This window comes from Rhinolophus sinicus, chromosome 12, assembly GCF_057876585.1.
Source record: "Rhinolophus sinicus isolate RSI-liver-muscle chromosome 12, RSI-T2T, whole genome shotgun sequence".
NCBI classification, from domain to species: domain Eukaryota; kingdom Metazoa; phylum Chordata; class Mammalia; order Chiroptera; family Rhinolophidae; genus Rhinolophus; species Rhinolophus sinicus.
The window spans coordinates 43008238-43035784 of NC_142512.1; the positions used below are offsets into that span (position 1 = coordinate 43008238).

The 27547-nt window shown below is 53.7% G+C and overlaps 2 protein-coding genes across 5 annotated transcripts in view; one reads left to right on the top strand and one right to left on the bottom strand.

The window, feature by feature from the left end:
* Window positions 1-9566: 9566 nt before the first annotated feature.
* Window positions 9567-14091, bottom strand: LOC141569001 (uncharacterized). Of its 2 annotated transcripts, XM_088802302.1 has the most exons (5): window positions 13961-14091; window positions 12669-13385; window positions 11971-12084; window positions 11209-11316; window positions 9567-10940 (listed from the first exon to the last, which is right to left on the bottom strand). In XM_088802302.1, the coding sequence occupies exons 2-5, from the start codon at window positions 12913-12915 to the stop codon at window positions 10855-10857; spliced, it is 555 nt and encodes a 184-aa protein (XP_088658428.1). In that variant the 5' UTR covers window positions 12916-13385; window positions 13961-14091; the 3' UTR covers window positions 9567-10854. The 2 variants fall into 2 exon arrangements, 1 of the variants encoding a protein (XP_088658428.1); XR_016022966.1 differs by lacking the exon at window positions 11209-11316.
* WNT3 (Wnt family member 3) overlaps window positions 14039-27547 on the top strand; it is a 49006-nt gene continuing 35497 nt past the window's right edge. For all 3 annotated transcript variants that reach the window (XM_088802301.1, XM_019733058.3, XM_088802300.1), the window contains exon 1: window positions 14039-14253. In XM_088802301.1, the coding sequence (XP_088658427.1) occupies window positions 14174-14253 (80 nt within the window). In that variant the 5' untranslated portion in view covers window positions 14039-14173. The remainder of the gene's footprint in view (window positions 14254-27547) is intronic.

A 27547-nucleotide genomic window follows, 5' to 3' on the forward strand; every position in this document is an offset into this window, starting at 1 on the left:
CATTGGCTCCGTGGGTAGGTAACCTCTCTACCCCCATCACTGCAGTTTGATTATCCAAGTAAAGGGGTGAGAGAGTGAAAGAAAGAAAGAAAAATGATGTATGAAATACTTTCAAAAGTCCTGGACTGGGTTTTTCCTGAAGTGAAGGGTTACTTTACAATCTGAAATCCTTCTGCCTGGATTTCTTTATTTCTACATCTGGCTTTGTATTTATTCCAGGGAATTACTGAGCAGCACACCTGTGCCTTAGATGGAGGCTTCCAACCAAGACACCACTCTGTGACCCTGGGCAATGCTGCTCGCTTTCAGGCTGGCTCGCCGGGGAGGCCGATGGCTCTCTCCACCATGGGTTTCATTTTATCAACGAATCACCCCCAACATACTGAGTATTATCAGGTGTCAGGAACTGTGCTAATTCATTTTCTGATCTTATTTATTCCTTCCAATGTCTTCAGAAGTTGACATTACCATGGTCACCTGGACCGTTTTTAAATTATGGACATTTGCAATATTACATACTTGTCTTTCTCTTGTCAGTGCAATACAACACAAAGATATACAGAGAGTGTACTTGTTCTTTGCCCTTAAAACTCCATTTCCCATAGAAATGCAAAGAACAATGTCAGACTTCCTTCTGGTTACATCCCTAGAAAACAGACCGTAAACGAAGTACAAAAAACACCACCAGTTCAAAGAAATGCAGCTCCTGTCCCTGGGAGCCCCAGTTGGAATTCCAATGGCCCCTGTTCCTTCCTGTGCTTCTCCCCTGGAAAGAGGATGAGGGTTTAATATCTGAGGTAAATTTCAAGATCAGGGGTGAGGTGTTCTTAATTGCCCTCCCCCACCTCAGCATTCATTGTCAGCATCTCTCCAGCTGCTGTTCCTAGAAGCCCCAGCAGGTGTCACTGTGACCCTGACCATTCTCACAGGCCCCTGTTTGGGCCTGTATGCACACCTTTAAGGTCTGGGGGGCTCCCAGAGGTGGGACCTCACCTCCAAGGAATCCCACAGGGAGGGTCCTGTCCCAGAGAAAAGGGTCCTGATCTGTTTCACTCTCTCCCAGGACCATTTTAGGGAAGGGCTGTGGTTCAGTGAATGTTCAACCTCATGGTCAAGGGATACAGAAGGTGGAGAGTGAAGGGGAAAGTGGGGAGCTAGACCTTCCTCCTTTCCCTCCCAGCTGGCCAGGTCTCTTCTTCCATTGCATTAGGAGAGTGCCCCACCCCCCGCCAACTCACCTTACCACCTGCTCTGAGCTTTTGGGACAAATCTTAGTGACAGCTGAGGGCCACACGGGGTCAGGAATCCCTACACTGATGAGGAGCCAGAAGGCACAAAGGGGGCTGTAAGTCGGGGAGGTTTCCTGGAGGAGGTGAGTGTGGACTAAGAGATTAACTCATGGCTCTGGCTCATATGAAGAACAAGAGGGATGAGGGGCCCACCTAAGGGGTTGGTACTGTCTGGGGGAGGAATGCTGACAGGTGAGTTCATCATTGGCCATTTGGGGGGATGTTTCTAGGGTTGGGGGAGGCTTCCGGGGACTCTTCCCCCCACAAGCCAGAGAAACAGGAGTTACAGACTAAGAGAGTGGGGTGGGTCGGAGCCTTGGGAGGAGCTGGCAAAGGTTACCAGGGAACAACAGGAGGCAGAGTTGTGAGAGGGAAACGGGAGACCTTCGTGCCAGGCTAGCATTGGGTTGTCTAGATGGGGAAGTGATGCGACCGCAGAGGGGAGGAGAGGAGGCAGGGAGGGAGGACTAAACCTGTGCCCAGGCTTAAGGACAGGGCTGAGCCCGGCCACGTGCGTTTGCTTCCTTGAGCCCTTGACTCTTCCTGGGATGAAAAGTCAGTGACAAGCCAGGGAGATGGGCTTTTCCATGGAAGGCGCTCAACACCTGTTCCAAAGCCCAACTAGACCTCAGAGGGTCCAGGAGAGCTTCCCAGTTCCCCGCTCTGGGATTTCTGATGGCCCGTCTCTCCTCCCCTCCCACAGCCCAGCCATACTGCCCACCCGTGGAGGCCCTCATGCGCTCAGTACCAGTCACCACCCACCCCTCCGGCCACTGCCCAGGACCCCAACCCTCACCCCATCCCGCTACCCCCAGAGTTGGCAAATTTGCCCTTTTTGTTATCACCTCATGGAGATTTGGCCCTTCTGGAAGCAAGTCTTGACACCTGGGGTGGGACCTGGCCCTGGGTGGGGATAGAAAAGACTGGCGAACTAGTGAAAACACATACTTCAGCAGGAACAAAACGCAAAGGAAGTTGGAGGAAAAGCCACCCTCCCCAACAGGACCTGACAGGCAGCCCCTCATGGGCAATCTCCCCCTGTTCCCTCCTTTGGAGTCCTGTTTTCCAGGACATGGACTGGAGGGCATCTCAAAGTATACATGTATGCAGAGTAAGAGATTTCTCAGAAGACACAATGATTTCTCCTTTTTGTCCAGACCTGGCCTCTCCTGAGCTACTTCCCGCATCCCCCCTCATTCACTCACAGGACAATCCCGTGGGGTGGCCAGGGAAGCAGGGCTGCCCACTGCCCTGAGCAGGAAGCCATGTGCGAGCTCAGGCGAGCCTCCAGCAATGTCCTGAAGTACACACAGCAGCCAGACAACCAGCTGGGAAGTCCGCGTGGGTTGGCTGGCCATTTCTTCTTAACACTAACTAACACTGATGCTTCGAAGGGGGCTGGTCATGCTCCCAGGACTAGAACTCAGGCTCCAGCGGCTCGCCAGGGGATCAGAAGGAAGTGCTAGTTCTCTCGTTTAATTGTTACATGAAACAGCAGAAGCTGCAGCCTGTTTTCAGCAGGTGTGAGAACACCACATTGAAGGAGCCCTTACACCAGTAGCTCACGTTCTGGGTCAAATCAAATACAATCGGTCAGGACCCCAGCCCAGCATCCACGCACATGTAGACTCGTTTCCTGAGAGCCCCTATGCTGAGCGTACCATGCATGACCCCCGTAGTGGGTGTCTCTCGATTGACAGCTAGGGGCTGGGACACTTAAGTCCTGTGTTGCCAACAGCCCTCACCCTGTATTTACTCTCGTGCTTGTGTGGTGGACATGGAAACAGATGCAGTCACTGACCAGGCTGCAAGGACACGTCCCCAAGTGCCAAGGCACAGCCTCAAGCAGACTGTTTCCATCCTGGGATGTGTGACAAGGACCAAGGATCCAGAGTGCAGGCTGGGGACTTGTCAGCTCCCCAGCCCTCCCTTCTAAGTCCCCTGTTGAGGATTCCTAGACACCCCATGTGCCAGTGGCCCCCTCTGAGCCCACACATGGCTTTTCCATGGACATGCCATGTTGGATTCCCCTGGTCTCCCCATCCCCACTTGCCCCGGCCAGCTTCCTGGGGCCCCTGACTAGTGAGTTTCACCCCAGAAATGGCTGTGGCTTTTGGTGGCCAGGGCCAGCGCCTTCCCCAAGTCCTTTCTGTTGCTCTGTAGCCCAGTCTCCTTCATCCATAACCCCCAGGAGTGGGGGCAGGGCTGGGGGCCAGAGGGGTTCTCTCTAGGCAGCGGCAGGGGGCGGGGGCCAGGGGCTCCCCTAACTGCAGAGGCTAGCCTTACACACCCAGCAACACATGTCCCCCTTTATGGCCAGGGCTTTCTCTCGGTGCTTAAAGGCAACTGTGAAAAGAGCAGGGCTGATTCTGGCTGCCTAGCCGTCTCCTGGCAACAGGCCTGGCAGGAGGTCTTTCTTTCTCCCCCCCCCCACCTCCCTTCTCTCCTCCACTACCCCCCTCTCTTCTTTCCCCCCTGTGTCTTGTGTTGTGTATCATTAAAACTTCCCTCCCAGCCACTTCGCAGCCAACAACCAGGCCCTTCTGGGGCCAGTTCCTTTGGGGCAGCTCCGCCAGCCGGCCCTGGGGGTGGGGGCTCTGAGGGGTCAAGCCCCCAGAGACAGGCTTTGTGTTCTGGAACCAGGCTTAAACTCAATTTGGCAACCTTCGGCACGTTCATGAGGGGCAGCCACTAGAACTGGCCCCCTCCCCAGGCACCTCTTCCTTCTTTCCTTTCTTCCCCTCCCTTTCGGGTCCCAGTCTCTTCTGTTAGTGCCAATAGTGCCACTGGGCACTGCCCAGCCCTGCTAGGGCCTCACGAACAACCCCTCACCTAGAAGGACAAGTCTCCACTAAAGGCTAAGACAGCTCCAGCCAGAGGTCTGCAGCCAGCTCTGGACCAGTGTCCTGGTCTGTCCTGAAAGGGGCAGGGACACAAAGGATAGTGGGCCACAGGGACCATCCAATCTGTGAGTGTCAGGACCAGAGGTCCTCATTTGGCCATTTCAATCTAGAGGCACACTGAGGCCCAGAGAGAGTAAGTGCCTTGTCCAGGGACACACAGCCAGTCAGGGAAAGCTGGAACCCTGGTATCCGGTTTCCCTCTTCTGAGGCTGTTTATACTCCTTGCTGGAGGGAAACACATGGCTCTCTGAGCTGATGCACCTTCTGGGCCCTGACCTGCCTACCTCTAGTGCAGTGTTGAAAGGGTGTTTGAACTTGACCAGGTCATCTAAAGCCCTCCCCCTCCCCCACACAAAAAGCCTCCATCAGGCTTGGACTGGAGGGTGACCCACCACCTTGCCCAGCTCCTCTGGACAATGGGGAGACAGGTCAACTTCCTTCTCCACCTCTCACCACCACCACCACCACCACCACCACCACCGTGAGGAAGTATCTGCGTCACAGAGGCCTGGAGCTGGCTGGAACAGCCTGTCATCCAACATATTCATAAGTCTGGATGGATGGCCCCAAGTCTCCTATCTGACACATCAAGGCAAGGGGTGATTCTCAGCTCGTGGCCAGGGTGACTTCCAGATCCAACTCCAGTGCCCTCCAGTTCTGCCAGCTCCAGCCTCGCTCACCCTCAGGGACCCCAGCCAACCAGTAGGTGCAGGCCACCAAGAAGACTCCCTGACCCCACAGGCTGGCACTGGCAGGGCACCCTGACTGCAGGCACTTATCTCAGATCCAATGTCTTCCAGACTCTAGACATTTCCATGTCACCTTCACACCACAGCTGCATGCAAACTGTTCTATTTTCTTAACACTTTTCTTTAAATTGATTTGCTTTGTTCTTGATAACTTCAATTAAAAAAGAAACTTTAGATGACTATGATTTTCAACAACATGATTTCATTCTAACCAGACACTGTTGCCCCCACCCAAAGGCTCTGACTATCCATGTCTTTATTAGAAAAGGATCTTAGTAACTGTTGTATTAGCACCAAACCAACTTTCTCCTTGACAATACTCAGAAGGAGTGAAGGAGAATGGAATAGAGAATATGAATACATGAGCTTTCTCACTGAGTTTAAAGTTAGTTAAACTCATGCTGCATCTCCTCGGGCCGCCATGGTCCTCTCCAGTCTCTGAGAAACATTCCCATTAGTCATGGAAATGCTCTCAAGACTCCAACCTTTGGCCAAATAACATTTCAGACTTTCTTAATTTCTGGAAAAGAAGGAAGAAAATAAAAATATTTTGGAAATGCCATATTCTCTGATTGGGGAATCAGAAAATTATTTCTCATCTTAGCATCCACCCCCTTGATGTGCAGAATAAAGGGCAGAGGGGGGCTGGGGAGGGTCAAAGTAGGGGTGGGTGAGGAGGATGAGGGGAAGGAAGGCTTTGGGGCCCAGCAACACAGAAGAGCTGGGAATATCATCGTTCTTACCATGGTCCCTCAATCATTAGACAGTCTGGTCAAGATTTTGCCTTTTATTTTTGTGGGGGTCACAAGTGAATATGTCGTAAGGTACCAGCATTTATTGTCTACTATATACCCTGAAGTTCTTTGGGTCATTTATGTCATTGGACCCTGTGAGCTGTGGAATTAGTATTCCCATTTGCCAGATAAGGAAACAGGCACACAGAGGTCTAAATCCTTGTCCAAAGTCACGGTTAAGCAGTGGAGTCATAATTTGAAATTATTCAGACTGATCACAGAGGCCATGCCCCACCCCCCCGCCCCTCCCCAAAGCCTGAGGCTCTCTGGGCAGTAGGAACAGAACTTAGGAGATCCTGGCCCCTCAGGTCAGAAGGTGAGGCTCATGCTCAGAGCCCTGAAAATGTGGGTGGAAGGCAGGGCACAGCCCTCTGTCCCCAAACAAGCCTCCACCAGCCCCTCGAAGAAAGTGCTGTGTGCATGTGTTTGAGGGCTGCTTCTCCCCACACCCAGGGAGCTTGAGGAGGCTGGTGAATGGAGAGTTGAGATCACAGGTGGGAGAGAGAATGTGGAAGGAGGTGAGCTGAATGGCTGCAGCTTTTTTTTTTCCTGGAGATAATTCACAGACCATAAAATTCACCATTTTAAAGTGTACTATTCAGTGATTTCTATGTTCAATATGTTGTGTACCCATGTCACTATCTAATTCCCAAACATTTTCATCTCTCCCCGAAGATACCCTGTACTATTAGCAATTAAACTGCTGTTAAGGAAAAGACAGCATGAGATGGGACTACATTCTGGATTAGTTTCAAACCCTGCCTCAAGCCTACACCCTTTCTTTTGTTGTTTCTTTCTCCCCCCAAGCCATCTCAGAGTAAGTCTCCAACTCCAGGCTGCAACTACAACCTTACTTCCACCCAGACCAAACCCCCAAACAAAGGAGAAAAAGCCTAACTAGCCCTTAAATTAAAGCAACTCAACTTGTAAGTCAATCAGCAACACTTCATCTAACTGCCCTGTACCAGACACGATGGGCAGGAGGATACAGATTTCAGTTAGGAGGACTTTGGATGCAAGAAACAGCTGGAAGTGGCCTAAAAAAACAAGGAAAATGTATTATTTCACCTAACAAGAAGCTCCAAAGCAGGACTCCCCTGGGGTCAGCTGATGTCTTAGCAATGGTGTCAGAGATCCAGCTTCGTTTTCTCTCTTTGCTCTTTTCTTCTGCTAGTCAGACTCATTTTCTTCCCTCGTAGTCGCAGGATGGCTGCTGCAGCTCCAGGCATCGCCCTCCCCCCAGATGCAATGATGTCTAAAAGCAGGAAAACCGGACATTTCTTAGCTTCATTTTAAGAGTGTAAATAAAGTTTTCCCAGAAGTCCTTGTGGACCCTTCAACAGACCTCCTCTCATGTCTCATTGGCTGAACCTAATTAACACGTCTATTCTTAAACCAATCCCTGGTAAAGGGTAGGGGTCCCCATGATGGGCTTAGACTAATCGGGATTTATCTCTGAGCCAGGCTGGGAAGGGGTGAGTACAAACTGGGGAACTCTACCAGCCTAGAGGAAGGGGCCAGCAGTGTAAGCTACACTACAACCTAAATAAATAGAAGACTTTGCCCTCAAGAGAATCAAGAAAAAGTAGCTGCGTGTCATCAAGGAATGGAAGTGGCACTTACTGATTACTTAACATGTCTCAAGTGCTATTCTGGACGCAGCAGACATCACTTCACTAAATAGGCAACAGCCATTTGAGGCAGATTCCTCATTTTTTTCAGATGAGGAAACAGGCTCAGAGAGGGTAGGTAATGTGCTCAGTGTCACACAGTAAGAGATAGAGCTGGGATTCTTTGGGGGTAGTGGTGATGGCATAATATCTGGGCTCTAAGACAACCACTCAGACAGAGGGTCTCCCCAGCCAGAAACATGGAACTCTATTCAGGCCTCACCAAGGTGAAGGAGCAACGGCGACGGGTTGTGTCAGGTGTGGGGCAATGCCAGACAGGTGCCCCTGCATTGCCCAAGGACCTGTCTATGCCGATCACAAACAGAGCCACCTGCTCCTGGGCTCCTGCTGGCAAGGAAGCTCTGATTCCACTGTCAGCCCCCTGAGCCCCCATTCATGTGTCCAGGCTCCCAGGACCCAGGGCCAATGGCAGGGCCCAACCTGAGGTTCCAGCAATGGTGCTGCAGGCTGCACTCGTCTGTGGGGGAAAAATTAGCTGGCAGAGCTCTGGAGGGTACAAGCCAGGATTTGACCAGAAATCTCTGCACCCTCTCCAAAGATAGTATTAGGCTTGTTCTACCCTATTTCCCTAACGTGCTCCCACCAAAATCTTCTCCCAAGACCCCTGAGATAGAAAGAACCATCACAGCTCATAGTTTGGAAGGAAACATTTTATTTGATCATGTGATGGATAACTGTCTCCCCAGCACACGGCAAGGCCAAAACCTGGACTGTGCTTGGTCACCAGTGCTCACCTTGTGCTCAGTGAAGATGTGTTAAATGAATGAACCATCCAACGCATGCACAGAACACCTACTGTGTGCAGCGTGTGTGTGGGGGGGATGGGGGCGAGGCTGGATGGATGGGTTATTAATGAGAAAGGCAGGCTTTTTGGGGATGGGCCAGTCCTCCCTGGAGCTCAGCCCCAGGCCTTGCCCACAGCAGGCACCAAGTGGATATTTGTGGGTGCTGGGAAAAACAGAAACCCTTCCCTGCCCTTGGAGCCAGGTAAAGGGGAGCCTTAGCTTGGCTGAGATTGGAGACAGAAGAAACAAGGGATGGCCTTTGGGCTGCATCCGGGGCTCTCCTCCTCTCTTATGCCTGCTTATGTCCCACCCACCAGGGAGTGGAAGGAAAACTGGGAGTGACGGGCCTGACCAAGAGAAGCCATGTCATTAGCCACACACAGACAGACATGCAGAAGTCTGGCTCTACTTTCCTGCACAAAGAGTGCTTCCTTGGCAGGAACTGACCTTGGATTAGAGCCCCAAGGCCTCAGGCAGGCCAGCCATGTCTGGGTGGGAGACTCAGGGCTCTGAAGCAAAGGCAGGAGAAAGGGGATGGAGGAAGGCTGAAAAGGAGGAAGGAAGAGGAGAGGAAGAGAAAGAGAGGCAAGGGGGGAACATGGTGCACACAGAAGGACCACACAAGGCCCCAGGCGCTCTGTGCAGCAGCAGTTCCAGACAGGCTGCCAGCCCCTCATCTCACTCCACTTGGGGCAGTACAGGGGTCACCTGAGAGGGAAGCAGGAGCCAAAAAACAGTGGGGTAGCTGGGATGAGCGGGGAGCTCTAGGGGCCAAGCTCTACTTGAGATGGGGAAATGAGGACCCCAATGGGCCATACGGAACCCTGACAGGTGACAGTGGTCCTCCCATCTGCGGCCTCAGCCCCTGCTCCTCTCTCTCATCCTCAGCCAGTCATCAACAATGTTTATAAGAGGCCTACTATGTGCCAGACCCTGCTCTGGGCGTTGGGGCTTCATTAATCCCAAGGGGTTTAGATTTTAGAGTAGGAAACGGACATTAAGTGAGCAACTTCACAGGTGTATTTGATGTGTCATGTATGTAAGATAAGGTCAAGGTTAAGGGCTATGCAGAAAAATAAAGTGGAATAAGAAGGCCAGAGGGATAGGGTGGGGGGCAGCTAGTCGTCTGGAGGGGTGTCTCTGAAGAGCAGATTTTGAGGTGGGTCTCCAGTGGGAATGTCAGACAAGATTTTCCTGGATAAATCCTTCTGGAGGAGGTTCCTGGGTGCCTGAGGTCGAACTGCTGAGGCTGGCAGGGCAGAAGGAGCGACTCAAGAGAGAGCGGCCTGTTCCTCAGCTCCTAAGAGGAGAAGAAGGAAACCCAATATTTATCATTCACCATCCGCGGTCTGGCATTCTGTCAGCACAGTTCTCATTTAACGCTGACAACTCCCTATAAGATATAAAGTATTATCTCCACCTTACATGGAATAGAGGAGGGTCAGAGATAATTGGCAGCTGGCCAGTGGTGCCCTCCCCACCCCATTCTTTCTGTTGCTCCCACCCTTCTAAAAGACTTTGACCCCGAATCATTTTCCAGCCCTCGGGGAACTGGAGATGACTAAGTATGGAGGAACTACTATGACAGGGAAAACCCCTCATGTTCCCACAGGTGGCACCTGTGATGTTGGGGTGCGGGTGGGCCAGACCAGGAAGGACTCGGTGACATCACCCTGCTGTTTGCAGCCTCCCATATCTCCACTGACACAAGGCTGATGCAGCCGCAGGGAGTGCAAGCTGGGGACCTCTCATCGCCTCACCTGCCCTCGTCCTGTATCTCGGCCTGGCCCGCCCTCCCAAGGGAGCACCTGTGTGGAGAAGTGAGGGGAGACCCAAGCCATGCACACCTTATCCCCAACTAAGCTCAGGGATTGCGAAGTAGATTAAGGGCATTCACTCCCAAGAACGCCTACTTAACCCGGATCCCCAAAGATCCCAGCTGCTCACCCACAGGAGCAAGCTCCCCGCCCACAGGTGCAGGGCGGGGCAGGGCCTCCTTCCTCGCCTGCAGACTCCCTGCTTTATTATCAGCCCCGCCGCCAGAGGGTGCGAGGGGTCGGGCAACCGAAAGGCTGGTAGGCTTCAGGTGGAGGGGCGCCTTGGTGCGTTCCATTGACATTTGCTGTTCACCAGTGTGCTTGCCCTGTGCAGGTTTCTGGCATTTCTACTCTGGGCAATTTAAATAAATAAAGTCCTTCGCCCACCACCCACGCTATGGCCAGCGTGCTTACAGGTTGCCCCGTTTTCTAGTGGCCTCCAAAGAGCTGGCTTGAAACCGTTCTAAGGCTCCTATGGCTCTCAGCAGAAAGTTCAATGCCCCTCTCTACCCGTCGGAGATCGTGGAGCCCCACGTGCCTGCTTCATGCGGTTCCCGGCGTGGGTCACGTTGTTTCAGGCCTCTGGCCTTTCCACACTTGCTGTTTCCTCAGCCTGCAGCAGCTTTCGCTCTCCCTTCATCCTCCCCAGGCGGGTCTGGGCGCCTGGCTCCCCGGCCCCAGCCTCCCCGGCCCCAGCACCCAGCAGCCATCCGGCATGTTCCCAGCAAAATCGGAGATTTTCTCCTCCCTCCGCGCGACAGACCGGTAGCCCCCTGCGGGCGGGCGGGGGCCAGGCGGCCGTGTTCTTTGTCTTGGCGGTGCCTCTTCAGGGGGCGCGGTCCAGCGGCCTGAATCCACTGCCCAAGGCTGTGTGCCCCCGGGGAGTGCACATCAAAAGGAACCTGGGGGCATCTAGAGAGGTGGGGGTGGGATGGGGATGGGCTATCAGTCTGGGGTCCCCGATATTCACACACATAACAAAATGCCTCCCACGTGCCAACCCCCAGCCCCCAGGCCCCTGGACCCTGGCCCTGGCGGCCCTCTTTGCCCTTTATCAAGAGGCCACCCTCCCATTTTAGGGAGGGTGGCCTTGGGGTCCACCGCATGGAAAGTTCCACCTCACTCACTCTAGCTGGCCTTGGAGTGAATTTAACCCTTTCCCCCATCGAATGCAACCTACCCTGCGGTCCCGGGTGCCTATTTGACAGAGGGTGTTTCCGTTTGTGACACGTGTCATGGGGGCACCCTCCCCCTCCTGGGCAGGGACTATTCCTGTGTTCCAGCAGCTCTGGGCGGGCAGGAGGAAGGAAATTAAGCCTGTGTTGAAGGAAGGACACCTGGCAGGGGTGGGGAAAGGGCTCAGGAATCCCCTCCTCTGAGGAGCTTTCAAGTGGGGGGGAAATCCCCACACAGCTTCCATTCTCCAGGGCCATGTAGGGCCACTAACAAGTTCCCACATTGCCTCTCCCGTGCTCTCCTTTACTTTCTCAGGCTGCGAGGCCAGCACACGTCTAGATTCCACCCTCCCACCCACTTGTTCCTCGGCCTCTATTTCATTCCCTTCCCCATGCTCAGGACCTGGGTCTCCCCGAGCTCCCAGGCTGCCTGGAGGAGGCATCAGATACAATGTGGCCCTTCAGGGAATGGCCAGTCTTATCTACATGGCCCAGAGCTACTGGCTGGGAATATCTCAGCTAACCCCCACCCCACCTGAAGCCTCAGAAATCTTTTGCCCCCACTGCCCAGGGCTGCCACCTGTGGAATCTTGGGGCCCAGAAATAACCCCAAGAGGTCATCTAATCCAGCCCCCACCTCCCAACCACATCGAATCCATATTGGTATCTTGGTGGCCAGGGATAGCCCTCCTCAGCTCTCAGAAAACTGGTTATAGGGCTCTGGAGTCCCCCACACTGTCAGGCAAGATTTGAGTTCCAGCAGGTACCTCTGATCAGAAAACCAGCTGAGAGTGGAGTGTGTGTGTGGAGGGCTCTCTGCTCCAAGAGCCGGGGCTCTGGGGATCCACAATTAGGGACAATGGCAAATCCACTGCGACTTCCTGTCCAGGTGAATCAGAAACCCAGAGTCATGCCCAGAGTCAGCCCTCCACGGTGGCATCTCTAAGGGTCCCCATCTCCGCAGCCTCCAGCCCATCCAGTGTCCTTGGGGAGGTGAGGGCTTTTTCTTCACCTTGCTCATCCTTCCCCCTCTCAGCCTCTCCTCTTCCCCCCTTTTCCCTTCTTTCTCCTTGGGCTTCCTCTGCTAGTGTCCCCTCCCTCTTCTCTCTCTGTCTCCACTTCTCACTCTCGGTCTCTCAGCCTCTTCTCCCCCCCCCCACCCCCTTCTGCACTCTGTGTCTCCCTTTTCTCCCCTTCCCTCCTCTCTTTCATCTCTCCCCCCACCCCACCCCCTCCAGTCGGGCTAGGAACGCAGCAGAAGCCGTGACAAGCCCAGACGGCTCTCCCGACCCTTGGTGCCCCGGGCCAGTTCCCCAAGCTCCCCGCGCCCGAAGCAGCCTTGTGCGGAGAAGGCTCTCAGGATGCGCAGGGGCAGTGAGTTCGAGCGGTGGGCACGGGTGGCCTATATCAAAGGCCAGAAACATCTGGCCCCCTGGTATGAACTTGCTCCAGCCGTGTCCCTCACCTGGTGGAAAGCCTGCGTTCCAGGCTTCAGCAGGACTTGGGGTCGGCTCTTGCGCTGCCCCTTCTGTTTCAATTTCCTGAGCAGTGGCCCTTGCCCGCCTCTCACTGGCCTTGCTTTCTTCACTCCAGGCCCAGGGCTGTTCCAGGGTCTCAAGTGCCTCTGGGGATCTTGGGTGGCCAGGGAAGGGGTTTGGGGGGCAGGCCACCCAAGCGACAGTGGGAGAGTCCCCCCAAGGTCTGTCCTCCATCTCAAGACCACTCAGGGATGAGACCTAATTCCTTGAGTCTGGAGAGGGAGAGGACAGAAAGAACCCACCCGGCTTGGAAGGTCTTTTTACCTATGGTGACCGGTGGGGTATTTGGGTGTATTTGGTGTCCACACAGGAAAAAAGGGCATTATCACCAAAACTCCAGGTTGGAGCCAAGGGCTTCAGGCAGGGGAATTAGGGGGTGGGGGTTGTGCCTGGAGGGCAGCAGGGTCTTCCAAAGACCCCAACAGCTCCCTGCTGAGGTTGCTGTATTTCACCCCCTCAAGACGGTTCATCTATAAAATCCAAATGAAACTGCGGGTCGTGCTTCTGACCTGAGCTGGAGGCCGGGCCTGAACCGCTCGAGGAAGAGAAAGTGACCCGGCTCCGGAGCAGGAAATGCAACTGGCCGCTGGTGTCAGTTGCAGGAAATGCAAAGGCAGCAGGAGGTCCCGATACCGATCTGATCCCTGACAAAAGACTCAAATGACACTCCGCTCTGTCCCCCGGCGCCGCCCGCAGCCAGACCTTCGAGACTCCGCGGACCCCTCTGCGCGCCTCTCGGACACCCGGGAAGCGGCCTCCGGAGGCAGGGTCGAGCGACTGGTGGCTCGAGGGCTTGGGAGGCTGGAGGCTGGGAGGGGTTGCATTTCCCAACCCCCTCCTCGACCCTCGGATCCTGTCCTGCGGAGCGAGGCTTCTGGAAACATCTCTGTGCTTTCTACTGTCGATTCCTCACGGGCCCAAGTCCCAAGGGGTCACGGTCCCCCGAGAGAAAAGGAGGCACCTATCCATGCCCAGGCCAACCCGGCACCACGTGAACGCCCCGATCAAAGCCCCAGCTCCCTAAACCTGGCAGGCGAGGGGCCGTGGCGGTCCCGGGCCAGCAAAGGGTCCAACGTGCCGTGTCCCCTCAAGTTCTCACTGTGTACGGGGCGCGGGCTTTGCCCAAGTTTGCTGGGCGATGCCCTTCCCGGAGCCCGACTCGTGGGCCGGGCGGGAGGGGAGCGTGATTGACAGGCTGAACTACAGACTCATCTCTTACCTTAGGCCGCGGGCGCTGATTGGCTGCTCGCTGACATCCTCAAACCCGGCTGCTTCGCGCTGGGCTCGGGAGGGGGGCGGCTGCGGGTGGAGGTGCGCTTCTGACAAGCCCGAAAGTCATTTCCAATCTCAAGTGGACTTTGTTCCAACTATTGGGGGCGTCGCTCCCCCTCTTCATGGTCGCGGGCAAACTTCCTCCTCGGCGCTGCTTCTAATGGAGCCCCACCTGCTCGGGCTGCTCCTCGGCCTCCTACTCTGTGGCACCAGGGTCCTCGCTGGCTACCCAATTTGGTGGTAAGACTCGCCTCTTGTCTGCCCGCGGCCCGATTGCTTCGCCGAGTCCCGGGGAGGTGGAGGGCGCCGGCTGGGGGTGGGCTGCAGCAGGGCTGGGGCTCCTTTCTCCTTGCCTTTTTCCAGCCCCCCACCCACCCACCCCTCCTGGATTTTCTGCTGGTGTCGCCTTCAGAATCCAACTCCTGGCTTCTGTGATAATCACCATTTTCCCTGCTACTCGCCGCAGAGGCTGGAGGACTTTACCCACCTCAGAAGGTCTCTTGTTCTTAGATCCTAACCCTCCACCCATCTGAATCTGGGGACCCCAAAGACCCTCCATTTGCTTGCAGTTGGGTTTCTGAAAATCCAGCGCTGTCCCTGGGGCCCAGCCACTCCTCTTCTCCATTTTGGGGTCTTCATGGGCAAAATCCTCCTGTTCCTTCCCTGCCACCCCCACCTCTGCCGGCGCCTCCATCAAGAGATTTCCCCACAATAACCCCCTTTTGCCTTCATATTTCAGACCCTAATGGCTTCAGGGATCCCAGGGGTAGGGGAATGGGGGGGATTTCATCAGACTCTCCCCACTCTGCTCTAGATTAATCTTGAGCCTCAGAAGTGAATGTGGTATTTGCTTATCTGAGATGCCATTGAATTCGGATTTTATTCATTTCTTGCTTGTCCATCCTGGCGAAAGGGGGGCTCCTTGAAAATGTAGTTGTTCAGAAGGGGGTGGGTTTGTTCTTTGACCAAAAACCCAATTCTCCATGTCAAATTCGTTCCTTTTGGAAAACCAAGGACCGAGGAGAAAGGGAGAGGAGAATTCCACCCCTGAGAAATGCGGGGATACAAAAGACATTTTTAGTAAATAAGGCTGGGAAACAACGCATGGTGTTTTGGGGGGGTGTGCGTGTATGGGGGTGCTGACCAAGGAATAAACAGCCCTTTGGGAGCTCCAGTTCCTGGGAGTCCCCTTGTTTTCCAAGCGGCCCCATCGCCCCCCGGCAGGTCCCAGAGGCCAGAGGGGAAAGACACACTGAAAACCAGTTCTCTAAATTACACCCGCCTCTCTTCAGTCCCCAGCCCCCTGCATTCCGGAAAACTTTAATTAAAGAATCTTCCCCTCCTGGATGTAGGAGAGCCTCGGCCTGGGGGGGTGGGAGGTGAGGAGGAAGAATTTGGGATCTGTGAGTAAGAAGAGGGGCTGTGGCGCCTGGGGTGAAAGTCAGAGAGAAGAGCCACTGGGGTGTGTTGCCACCTGCATGTTCCCCTTTCCCTGCCTTGCCACCCCCTCCCCAGCGCAGGATAAGGGAGGCAGAGCCAAGAGATTGGGGGGCCACACCCTGAGTCTGCCTCCAGTTATTTGGGGGTAGCTGCATTTGTGTTTGGGTGTTTGGGGGCAGGCATGGGGGCAGGAGCAGGGCACGGCCAAGGGTCTCTGTTTAGAGGGTGCTGAGAGTTGCTCCCAGGACAGACACCCGAGGGGTAGTCTCTCTTCTGCCTAATCCATCCTTCCCATGGCGCTGGGCTGGCCTGAGGCCGCCTGTATATAAAGAAGTCTGTGGGGTGGCAGGGGCAGCCAGGATTCCGGGCCAGGGGCTTTGCTGGTTGTGGGAAAGGCCGCTGTGGAAACCAGTCCTGCCTCTCCTGCCCTTCTTGACCCCCTTCCATCCCCCGGCTCAGGCCATGCTGTTCTTTGCTTTTACAGGGACACTGGCCAGGGTGAGGATAGGAAGAGACGGCTTGGAAGCCCACAGGCTACAGGGATGAGAAAGAGAGACCAGGTTCCCCTACCCTGTGAACTGGAGGAGGGCTTCCTGGGGCAGTGCCTGTGGGGATGAGGGTCTGGTGTATTGGGGAACATCTGGATAGGGACCACATCTGGTATATTGGGGAGCATCTGGATAGGGACCACCCTACAGAAAGATGTTGGGAAAACCTGGAAAGCCAGGGCACTGGCCCTAACGTCATGCTTGACATATGTCTTGTTTGGGGGTTGGGGGGACAGGGATGCTGCTTTGTCTGAGCAGAGAGACGTGAGTGTGTGTGTGTCTGTGTGTGTGTGTGTGTGTGTGTGTGTTTTCTAGGTCTATGACCCTAAGGGCTGTCATCTGTACATGGGTGTGCTGTGTGTGTAGGAGTGTCTGTGCCTGCAACTGGGTGACTGCTGTGGCTGTGAACTCGGGTGGGATGTGCTTGGGGGATCCACGGCCCGTGACAGGGTGTGCTGTGTCTGCATACAAGTGTCAGCAAGTGGCTGATTGTATGATGTGTATGTGTGAGACAAAGTCTAGAAGTATCTGTGCCCATGTCAAGGTCAGCACCTGTGTCTGCCTGCGACACTGCATGACTGTGTTCATGACTGGGCATGTGTGTGTGTGTGTGCGCATGTGTGCGTGTGTGCACATGCCTTCATGACAGTGTAAGGGGAAAGCCCCACGGATGTCTTTGTGCATGGATATCAGCGCTCACGGCCGTGACCTGATTGTGCTTGTAAGTGTGAGTATGAGGGCTGTGTCTGGGTCTGCCTGTGACCCTGTCCTAAAGGGCCAGTGACCATGGCTGGGACCGTGGTTATAGATATGTTTGCACACATTACCTGGAGGTGTGAATGACCTCCCATGACTGGCTGCTTGGTGGGTGTCCATGGTCCTGGAGGGACAGTCCAGCAGGAGACAAAGGTCTAACAAGGAAGCTGCAAGGGGCACAGCTGAGCTGGGATCTGGGCTGGGAGGTGTGGGGCCAGGGCTGCAGAGCCTTCTTTGGCACAAGAGCGCCCTGTCTGTCTGAGGACTGGGGTCAGCAGCCCGGCCTTCTCAGGCTGATTGGCTTCGGTCTTGGAGCTGGGATGGAGGCTGACTCACCTGCTCAGGGCCGGGACTGAGACAGTAGAGGGGATGGGCTTCAGAGTCCTGTTCCCACTCTGCCCCCCGTAACCCCCCCCCCGCCTCCCCCCCACCCTGGCAGTCAGATTCCAGTCCTTCTAGCATCTGAGCCCATGGTGGCTTCCCCCTTTGGCCCACCCAGCTCACACATTCCCCAGGAGGGATTTACGGGGGAAATCAGTTAGCTGGAATTTCTGTCCATGTCACCCCTCAGGAAGGCTCCCCTACCCCACCATGTCCTGCACTGCTCAGCCCCTGAGAAAGTGCACCAGAGGTAGAGCTATGAGGGTCCTCAGACAGAGAGGCTCACAGAAGGAGGAGATGTGCTCCGGGGCCCTGCAGCCAAGTAGTGGAGGAGCTCGGACAGGAAGAGGTGACAGCAAGCACTGATTTCTAGAATTCTTCTTGTCAGTCGCAGTTAGCGCCTAGTTGGAGGAACTTGTCTTTCTTCTCCTTCTTGGGGGAGAAAATGAACTATCTTATCAGGGCCCTGCCGAGAGCCTGCTACATTCCAGAGGCAGAGAGGCCCTGATGGAAGGGGCCTATGTTGGGGATCGGTAGCGTACCCCACGACTGTGTGACCCACCCATCTGGACCTCTGTTACCTCCTTTCATCCAGGGATCACAAGCCTGCCCTGCCTCACAGCTCCCAGGGGAAAGTTCCGCAAAAGTCAAGGGCAGTGAGCTGCGAAATACATCTGAGTTCTCCTTCCACCATCCTGAGACCCATTCATCCCCTGACTCAAGAGCCTGCCCTAAGCCCTGCCTCGGTTTCCCCATCTGTCAGGTATCCCCCTGCCTCCCCAACCCACTCCTACCTCCACCCCCTTTTCAGAGGCTTGTGAACATGTTCAGTCAAACCCTGTGGGGGTCAGTGGGCTGGGCCCAGGGAGGCACCTGGAGACTGCGGGGGAGGAAGGCCCCCGGGCCAGGTGTTAACACTTGTAACAGGCAGGAATTACAGCTGGCTGGGCTGGGGCTGGCTGAGGAGCTGAGCTGGCTGGAGGCTGTTGATCCCACAGACAGACAGACAGACAGACAGATGGGCAGATACCAGATCGGATGGCCAGGCTTTAAGCGGGTGGTCTCCCTTCCAGGGCAGGCCTTTCCCTGCGGGGATGTGGTGGAGAAACTAATCCAGGTCTCTTGGAAGTGAGTTAACAGCTCTCCTGCCCACCCCACCCCCACTGTAGGCGGAGCTTGGTGTCCAAAGTTGGCTGATCTGTTTGTATTCTTCTGATGGGACCACATTTTGCTTTAAAAAAAAGAAAAAAAGGCAAAACAGGTCAAACGTTATAATAATACCAGGAGCCTGGAGCTGAGTTATGTTCTTGGAAGAACCTGCTTTAATGTGTGGGGAAGGCATGGGGGAAGGGGTGACTGTCAGGGAAAGTTCTCCCAGAATCTCAGCATTTTGTCAACAGCTCCAGGGCTAAGAGGTGAGCCATGGGTGGAGTCTGGACCCTGACCATCATCCCAGCCCCGGGGAGCCTAAGGTGTGGGAAGACTGCCCAGTGGGAAGACCTTCGGGGGGTGTGGGGACAGAGCCCCAGAAAGCAGTTTCCAGGCTCTCGGCCTCACATAGACAGGTGCTGGCTCAGGTAGTAAATGGCCATCAACTGTGATTGCATGGCCATCAGCTGTGGCTAGTTGGCCATCAGCTGTAACCAGCGAGCCATTGGCCACTAATATAACTGCTGTGGCTACGCTAGCAGAAAGAGAGAAAGAATGGGGGTCTAGCAAGAAGATGGTGGCTGGGCTGGCAAGTGTGGATGGCAGTTTGCGGACAGTGTGGATCCAGCCTCCAGTGAGAGTATAGTGCCGCCAGAGAGAATATAGTGGTATGACTCCCCTACCTATGGCTCCGTGGGTGTTCCTTTTTGGCCTCACCATATCCTGCGTTCTTGTATGGGGGGAGCGGGACCAGAGACCCCACCGGGTCTCCTGCACGACAAATGGCGCAGCGAGCAGGGTCTCCCACATGACAGGGGGAAAGGTCAAAGCAAGAGACAGACCATGGTGCCCAGTCCTTTAGCTGGCACTCTCTCCTCCCTTCCTACAGTTTTCCCAGTGGCAAACCCAGCCAGATCCCACCAGCACCCCCACTCTGTGGCATCTGGGTGCAGGCTCAGTCACCGATGAAGACAGAAAGGGTTCTAGGTGGGAACCCCAAAGAGTAGACTTAGCTATGCAGGTGTCCCCCTCCTGCCCGCCACAGAACTTAATGCCCATAAACCTGAATGGTACTTGGCAGATGTCAAATTGAAAAGGTGATATGGACATGAAGTGGGGGGAAGGGAGCTTGGACCCCAGGGTTTTCTCTAGATGTTGAACAGGTCTCTCCTTGGTCTGGGCAGGAGACAAGAAGCCTGGGTTTGGGGCAGGAGAGGTGACTGTTCTCAGAGAAGGATGCAGCTAACAGACCCTTCTGGGGAGAATGGAAAAAAGGAAGACCTTTCTGGCTTCAGAATGGGGTGAGCCCCGAGTTCGAGGAGGATATGGGCTTCGAGTCTTTTCTACTCACCCTGCTCTGAGTCACAGTGCCCCTCTCAAGCCACCAGAGGGGAAGATATTTTCTACCCCTGTCCCTAGGTGGAGGAGACATGCTGCGCTCAAAGGTTAAGGCCATCCTGATATGACATCTATGCGCTCATGTTATCTTGTGTGCCAGGACGTGGCGAGGAGCCAGGAGTGGCGAGGCTTGTGTCTGAGTTCTGAGTTTACCGCTGACTGGCTGTGTGACCTAGGAAGAGTCCCTTTCCTTCTCTGCACTTCAAGACCCTGCCTCCTACTGGTCTGCCTTTTTCTTGACCATCCTTAGGGGTCCCTTCTGCCTCTTGAATCCATAGAAACCTGATTCATTGCTCTGAAGCATGGAGCTCCAGGCCACCCCAGGGCCACTCCCCCAGGGAGCCCCTCCCAGACCCATTCAGACATTCAGAGCCTGCCTTAGGCAGCCCAGCCCTTTACTTCTGCAGCCCCATCTGACCTAAATCCCAAAGCTGGCAGCTCCACTACTGCCAAGCCAGCCTGCTTGCACCTCCAAATGTTCACATTCCCCCAGAGCCAAGCTGCTCACATTTACATACAGCATTTTCATATACTACCTGAGTGACCTCGGGCAAGTTAACCTCTCTGAGCCTCAGTTCCCCATCTGTAAAATTAGAATAATGACTTCTTCTAGCTCATAGGATTGTTGTGAAGATTAAATGGGTGAATACATATAAAGCTCTTAGAATAATGCCTGGCATACAGGAAGTATTATATAATGTTATTTTCATCCCTGTCTGCAAGCTATTTTGACTCCTTTATGTCCTGAATCTAAACTTTCCTCTTCTAAGAAGCCCTCCCAGATTGGCCCCACCTGGCTCAATCCTCGGAGCCAGTTTGCCACATACTTGGCACTGGTGACCATGAGCCTGTAGCTTTTTTCTTAACTTGAGGGAGCTAGGCCAGGTTGACCTGAACTCAGCTCTTTGCCTGCCTGGGAAGGGAAGGGAAAGAGAGCACTGGAGTTTCTGCTACCCCTCCTCCCACCCCACAGTTTGCAGACTCTTGCAGCCACTGCCATTTCCAGCTAGGACCTGGAGCCACCTCAGGCTGGTCTGAGGAGGGGTGGGGGAGGCAGGCTCGCTGGAGGGGGGGAGTGGCACTGGGGCCGCCTGGAGCAGCCCAAGCAGAAGTTGCTCCTCCAGGAGCTGAGAGATGATTCAGGTGATTTATAGACGGAAGGCAGAAAGCTTGGCTCCTGGCAGAGGCCTGCTGCTTAATTACATTCTTTTGGAGGTGGAGGTATGAGTGGGGCGGCAGCAAGGTGATTGACTTCTACCCCCTCCCTCCTCTAGGCCTTGTCCCTGTAGCTGTCCCAACTCCAAGCAGGGTCCCTCTTTTTCTCCTGACGCTGAAGAGAGAATTCCCTGTCCTCGATGAGAGACTAGGTTGGGAGAGCAGGAAGGGCTTCTGGGGTGGACGAGGTGGAGAAAAAGGGAAGAGGCCCAAGTCCTGGCTCCTGAGGCTTCTCCAGGGGAGTCTGGGGTGCAGAGGGTGCTGGGACACAGGACCACCTGGGAGAGATCACTTGGTCTCCTCCCTGCTTCTGGGCAGGTGAATGGCTAACCCACCTAGGGACAGGTTTTCTAGAATCTTCCTGAGGGTGGCAACCCTACACTTTCCCTCCAGCGCCCTATACAATGACTGCTTCTAGGTCCTTCTGTCAAGGGCGCTCCTTTTCTGTTGGGTCACAGGCTGGGTACTGAGGACCGAGCCCTGTGCTAAGAGGTCAAAACCCAATTCTTTGGTGTTAGGCAACCTGCCTCTGTGGACACAATGGCTGCCTTAGATCCAGAAGGGTCTCCAGGCAGGGTCAGCCTTGTATCAGAGGGAGAGAAACTTTCCTATCCACACGTTAAACTAGTGTCTCGGGGAATCACCGCAATTCAACTACGAAAGCCAAAATCACTTCTGTGCTGTTGACAAGCAGCCCCATTCTGTTCAGTTACCTGCTGTGGTGACATCTGGATTCCTTCTAGGAATGCTGACCCATGCAGCAACCGGCCTGACATTTCTTAGTTCTCAGGCAGCCTCCGTTGCAGCTCTGAAACCCCGAAACTCCGCCTCTAGTTCTTGAGGCTAGAAAGGTGTGTCGGGGGCAGGGGGTAGGGAAGGCCCGGCCAATAATGCGTTTATCTGTTTGCAGCTTGGCGTGTACAGCCGGGAGGAGTTGGCAGGGGTCAGGATGGGGACACTAGACAGCTCTCTGGTTCCCCCTGAGGCAGACCTTCTCAAAATGGCCTCATTATGTGTATGGAGTGAATTCCAGTAATGTCAGGCACACCCATACATCTAGAGAAAGGACAGAGACACAGAAGTATGTTCAGAGACAGGAGGGGGCAGTGTGGGGTGGTGGGTGGTTTCTGAGCAGGGAGTGAGGGGACCTGAGACCTGGCTCTGCCACTAGTGACAGTGTGACAGTAAGCAACTCCCTTCGCTATTCCGGGCTGCAGCAAATAGGGAGGTTGGATATGCTGCTGGCCTTGGGCTTCCAGCTCTGAGCTCTCAATGCTGGATTCTGGTCACACAGCTATTTGGATTATCTCTGCCTCGTAGGTGGTCACTGAGAGCTGACCTCAGGCCAGGGTGCAGAGGGCTGAGCACAAAACTTTACACTTAAACAGCTATGAGATCATGGATGAGCCTCTATACCCCAGGCCTCGATTTTCTCATCTGAAAATGGGCGATGATAACAACACCTGCCTGCAGGGCTGTTAAGAGTTTCAGAAGGAATACTTCTTATGAAAGCCCTTTGAGACGTGTCACATTCTTTCTAGAAAAGTTAACATTGCTTGTCCTACCAGAAAAGAAGAGTAAAAGCCAGCGTCTGGTCAGAGGGTGCTCAGAACGGACCCATCAGGACTCTCTGAGCCTCTGAGCTTGAGGAGATGGTATTTCCAGAAGAGGACGAAGGAACAGGGCCCAGTGGAGTTCTCAGCTCCTTCCTGTGGGGGTCCCTGAGGCCCCCAGGGGAGCACCCAGGGGAGGGAGCAGAGATTTGAGGCCAAGTGGGCACAGGGCAACCCAGTTTCACCGCTCAGGGCATGGGCCTTGGGAGTCCTCAGAGACCGCAGGCCGGACCTGGGCTCAGCCAGACAGAGCAGGATTTCTAGGCAGGGACACAATGGTGGGAAATGTGGGTAGAGGTGAGGAGGGCTGAGGATAAAGGACTGGTGCTGCGGCTCGTCTGGGGCCTGTGGTCATCAGGAAACCCTAATCACCTAGATAAGGGCTTGCAAACTGGGAGGTCATTCCCTTGAACTAGGCTGGAAAACAAGGGAGGACTGAGAGAGAGAGTGTGCATGTTGGGGAGCAGAGGGGGATGGGAGCAAAAGGACCCAGCGCCCAGGTCTGTTGGGAGGGCCATTCTGCGAAAGCTGCCCCAGGCAGAGTCCCACTTATCTGCCAGAGCCAGCTGGGCCAGCAGGGAAACCAATCTCTTTACAGGGTCCATTAGGAATGCAAATAGGGGCTGTGGCAGTGCAGTGAGCAAGCGTCCTGCCTCCTGTCCAGCTCCTTGCCACTTCCCAACCTGGTTTCTGAGGGTATCTCTCCCCTGCTCTAAAACCTCCTGTGGCTCCCCACTTCTTGTCTGGCACTGAGGCTCCCTAGGATTGGCCTCTACCCACCTGTCAGTGTACGTTTCACAACCACCCATGAGCCCCACAATATCCCTCTGTGCCTGTTTTTTGAGATACTTTGCCACCCCCTCTCTCCCTGCCCCACACTCAACTGCTGAAATTCTGTTTTGCCTTCAAGACCCAGATCAAAACACTCTTCCTTCCAGAAGCCCTCCTAGGTTCCTGAACCACTGCCCTCCAAGCAGGGAAGATGTCATCACTCCCTCCTTCTCCCCCATGGGACAGACATGCCATATATTCCCACTGCCTTCTACCATTTTCCTCTACTAAATGTCACCCCCCAGGGGCGCATCTGTGTTTTAGCCACCTTGGGCCCCCCTCCTCCAGAGTTCAGCACACCGTCGGGGTCAGTTACACAAGAGCAACTCCGTGCTGCCTGTCATATACCCATAAAAGTACATGGACAAAAGTGGTTTCTAAGAGTGCCCACTGTACACGTGAATCACGACAGTGTCATGAGCAGACGGAATGGGCAGAATGAATAAAAACCTCATTCCCAGATATGACCCAAGGCTCGGAGCACATGGCTTCCGCTGACTTGGAAAGATAGCCAAGCCTGGTGCCTGCTGACCCCTGACCTGAGGGGCTGCTGTCCCAGAGGCTGAAGCCTTGTCACAGTAGTCTCAACTCCCCTGGGATGATTTCCTCCAGCCCAGCTCCATTTGCAGAGGCTTCCTGTCTGTGTACTATTTCTGCCCCCAAGTTCACCAGCGCACACGACGCTCAGGTGTCCAAATCTTTAGTTTAAAGATCCCATTGGGTGGGACTTGTTTCTCTAGGCAGGAACAGGTCAGTATGTTTGTTGCCAGTGTCTGTGGTCTGGTCCCTAGTCTCCCATCATGATCCAGAACAAAACTGCCCATTTTACAGATGAGACTTCAGGTCACACAGCCTGTACTCTGAACCCTTGTCCTGTTGGACCCAAAGCTTTTTCCTTCTAACACCATTCAGGCTCAGAAGTGGACTTCTTATTTGGGGCAAGAATTTATGTACTCGTATTCTACCTTGTTCCTCAGAGGATGGCTTTGAGGAAGATTACATTTGACCTTCAACTTGAGAGCTGCTGCTTTGGGTTATTGATACCCTTTCTGAACCTCTGGGAAGTCTCTTATTTGGGGACATCTGCAAGTCACTGGCGAACTTTCCACATGTCCTCAGGCTGGGATTGTATGAAGCTGGCAATAGTGACCAACTGACCCATTTGTTGGGGGGTGGTAGCCTCGGGCAAATCACTGCTTCCTGGGCCTCTATTTTCTCACCTGTGAAAACAGGAGGGAGGTAGAGTAAACGACCCCTCACATAGTTTCCAGCTACAAGATTTCTCATTCTATTTAATCCTTTTTGTTTCTTGTATCCACTCTCCATCATACACATACCAGAAAACAGACAGAATCCTCTTTCTTTCCTAAACCAATTATTGTGTTAGTATCTCTGATATAGATGACTTTTTACTTGACCTCTACGATACAGTATTTAGCTTTATTTCTCCCTGAGGAACTAGCGTGATTTCTCCTTTCAGATAAAGTTTCCTGGTCGTTAGGAAACCCAGAGTCAAGCTTGAAGCTCAATCCTTGTACCTGTATTGACCTTGACTTGACATATTTGTCTTCCACGTCTCCTTCATCCTGATTTTCTATTTCATTTTATTATTTAATCCCATGTGTTTTGTATTCTAAGCTCCTGGAGGGTAGCGAGCGTAGCACGGTCACGCACACTGCTCTGTTCTCTGTGTCTGGCAAGTACAGAGTAGATGCTCAATAAACATCTGTAGTCTTTGACATAAATATTTGCTGTCAGCCACTTCAAATCCTTTCTGGAAGGAGGCAAGGTGCACATAAATTAAAAAAAGAAAAAAAGCTTACTGTATTAGGGAGTGCCCTGACTGCATAGGTTTGGGTTGCAGGAATTCTGATTCATTTCTTTATCATCCGCTTTCTCCTCAAGTGTACAAAAGCCTTATCTCTGGGAAGTCACCATCTTTTCTCTACTCCGTGATCTGCTTTATTCTAAACTTGAAGTTGGTACACTTTTCCTCTTGGGAAGCTCTCTGGTCTGTGGCCAAAGCTTGTGCTTTCCTCTTTCCCCAGATGCCTTCCCATCTGGTTCCTCCCACCTCCCCTTGCCCGGGAAGCCAGCCAGAGCTATTGCTGCCATTCTGCAGGTGATGGAACGCCCTGGTGGCATCAACCCTGTCTCTCCATCTGGGCTGCTCCCCCCTCCACATCCCCAGCAGCCATCACTGTAGGGCATAGGCAGGAAGGTAAAGCAGAGGGAGGCCGGGCTCAAGGTCACGCAGGAAGAGCATCAGGGAACCTCACTGCCAGTCAAGCCCTTCCCATTAGCAAAACTCTAAAGGGACATTGATTTGGCCTGGGAGGTACCAAGCCCCCAGCCACTGACAAGGCCTCAGAGGGGGACAGAGAAGAGTGGCCAGCAAGGAAGCCCAGGTGTCCTCTCAGCTCTGAGTAGCTTCTCACCTCTTCTCTGTTTCTACCCTTGGAAAACACCTCTGGAGATCACCCCACCGAGCCCCTTGACTTCAGGAAAGAGAATGCCTAGCCACAGACCCAGTGTCTTCCATCTTAATTGAAACTTCTGCAGGAGAAGCTCTGGAGCCTTCCTCAGCTATCAGTAAGGATGGAGTATATGACCTCGGCACTGTCCTTGAAGTTAAAACAACCCCCATAAGATCAGCATCTGCATCCCCATTTTACCTTTGAGAAAAATCAAGGCTCACAGAGCCCAAGTAAAAAGGTAGGAAGCAGGATTTAAGGGCCAGTGAAAAATTCATTGTGTATGTGCATGCTGAGGAAATATAGCACACACATTAACTCATCCTCCAATGGCCTCAAGAGCCAGATACTCTTGTTATCCCCATTCTACAGATGAGAAAACTGAGGCCCCAAGGCAGTCGCTTTATTGCCCAAGGCTCCACAGGTGGCAAATCCCAGAGCTTCAACCACGACACAAAGTGCCTAGAGCCAGGCCTGCCAGGCTTCCCAGCCCTTTCAGTGATACCACGTCCCAACAGTCAGGAAGTTCCTCCTTAGGTCTGACTGCAGTCTTTCCTGACTTAATCTAAACCCTAATTCTCGTTTGGTCTCTTGGGGACATGAACATCACTGTAGATTTTCCGCTTGCACTCAAGGAGCAGTCTCTTTCTCACTGTGTCTTCCCTTTCTCAGAACAATTTCTCCCAGATGAGCCAGCCTTCTGCACACCTTTAACCACCTTGTTATCCCTTTTTTATTTGTTGCCTGCCTCTCTACATCTTTTTGCGAGTGCTGTGACCCACAGAACTGCCTACCTTTAGGTCAGAGCAAAGGGGGTCCTGCCCCAGGCACTTCACTCTGCCGAGCCCCTCTCCACAGGGCAAGGAGTCTGGGCCTCAAGGGGTTGTCCCCATCCAGGGCCCATCCCCCCACCCCAACCATGCTCTGAGAACTCAGGCCCCTTAAGTGTCTTGTCCAAATGGCCGTGAGCCAACTTCTGGGTTGTGCAGACCTCTGCCTGGGTTCTTTCCATCAAGGCAGGTCATGCTGCTGGTGTGGGTGCCCATAGGGCAAAGAGGTGGCCAAGGGGAGGCTGTTTACAGGGCCTGTGAATGGACCTTGGTGTCCAGTGTGGGATGGAGCAGAGGTGAGTGGATTGCAGGCTTGGGACTGGCTCTCCCATATCACTTTTCTAGCACAGAACTCTGGAGGACCTCCCCTTCTAGGTGGTGAATAAAGTATTTTACCAAGATATGAGGAGAGAATGTTTTTCCTACTATTGAAGTATACACACAAGGAAGTACATACATTATAAGTGTAAAGCTCACTGAGTTGGATAGAATATGTTACATTTAACAGTTTGTTAACCTGACATGAAACTGTTAAATATTGGGCACATGGTGGATGAAACGTCATTTAGTGCTCTTACCCCAGGCCCTGTCAATGTTCCAGCCAGACCTGGGGACTTGGATGGGAAATGGGGCCCCCCAGGGTGTGACTAGCACAGAATCTGGAAGAAGGCTTGCTTTCTCCATCTTTGCATCACCTTATGTTCCTTCCTTAGCAGGTTGACTGCTTTCTGCATCGACAGCACTTCTGGCTCCTTCACAGCCTGTGCTCACCTCTTACCTTCAATTCCCCTTTTGTTAAACTGGGATCCTGTCTTACCCATTCTCGACCTCAAATGATCTTCCTTCGGGTTTGGTGGCGTGGGTCATTTTCAAAAGGCCCGATCAGAAGAGTATCAGCT

Excerpts from the sequence above, each read along its gene's own strand:
- LOC141569001 (XM_088802302.1), bottom strand. The coding sequence starts at position 12,915 with ATGGAGGACAGACCTTGGGGGGACTCTCCCACTGTCGCTTGGGTGGCC. Across the intron at positions 12,085-12,668 it reads GAACGCAGGCTTTCCACCAG|GAAGTCGCAGTGGATTTGCC; the intron begins GTGAGGGACACG and ends TCACCTGGACAG. Across the intron at positions 10,941-11,208 it reads TAGGCACCCGGGACCGCAGG|ATGCCCCCAGGTTCCTTTTG; the intron begins GTAGGTTGCATT and ends CCACCTCTCTAG.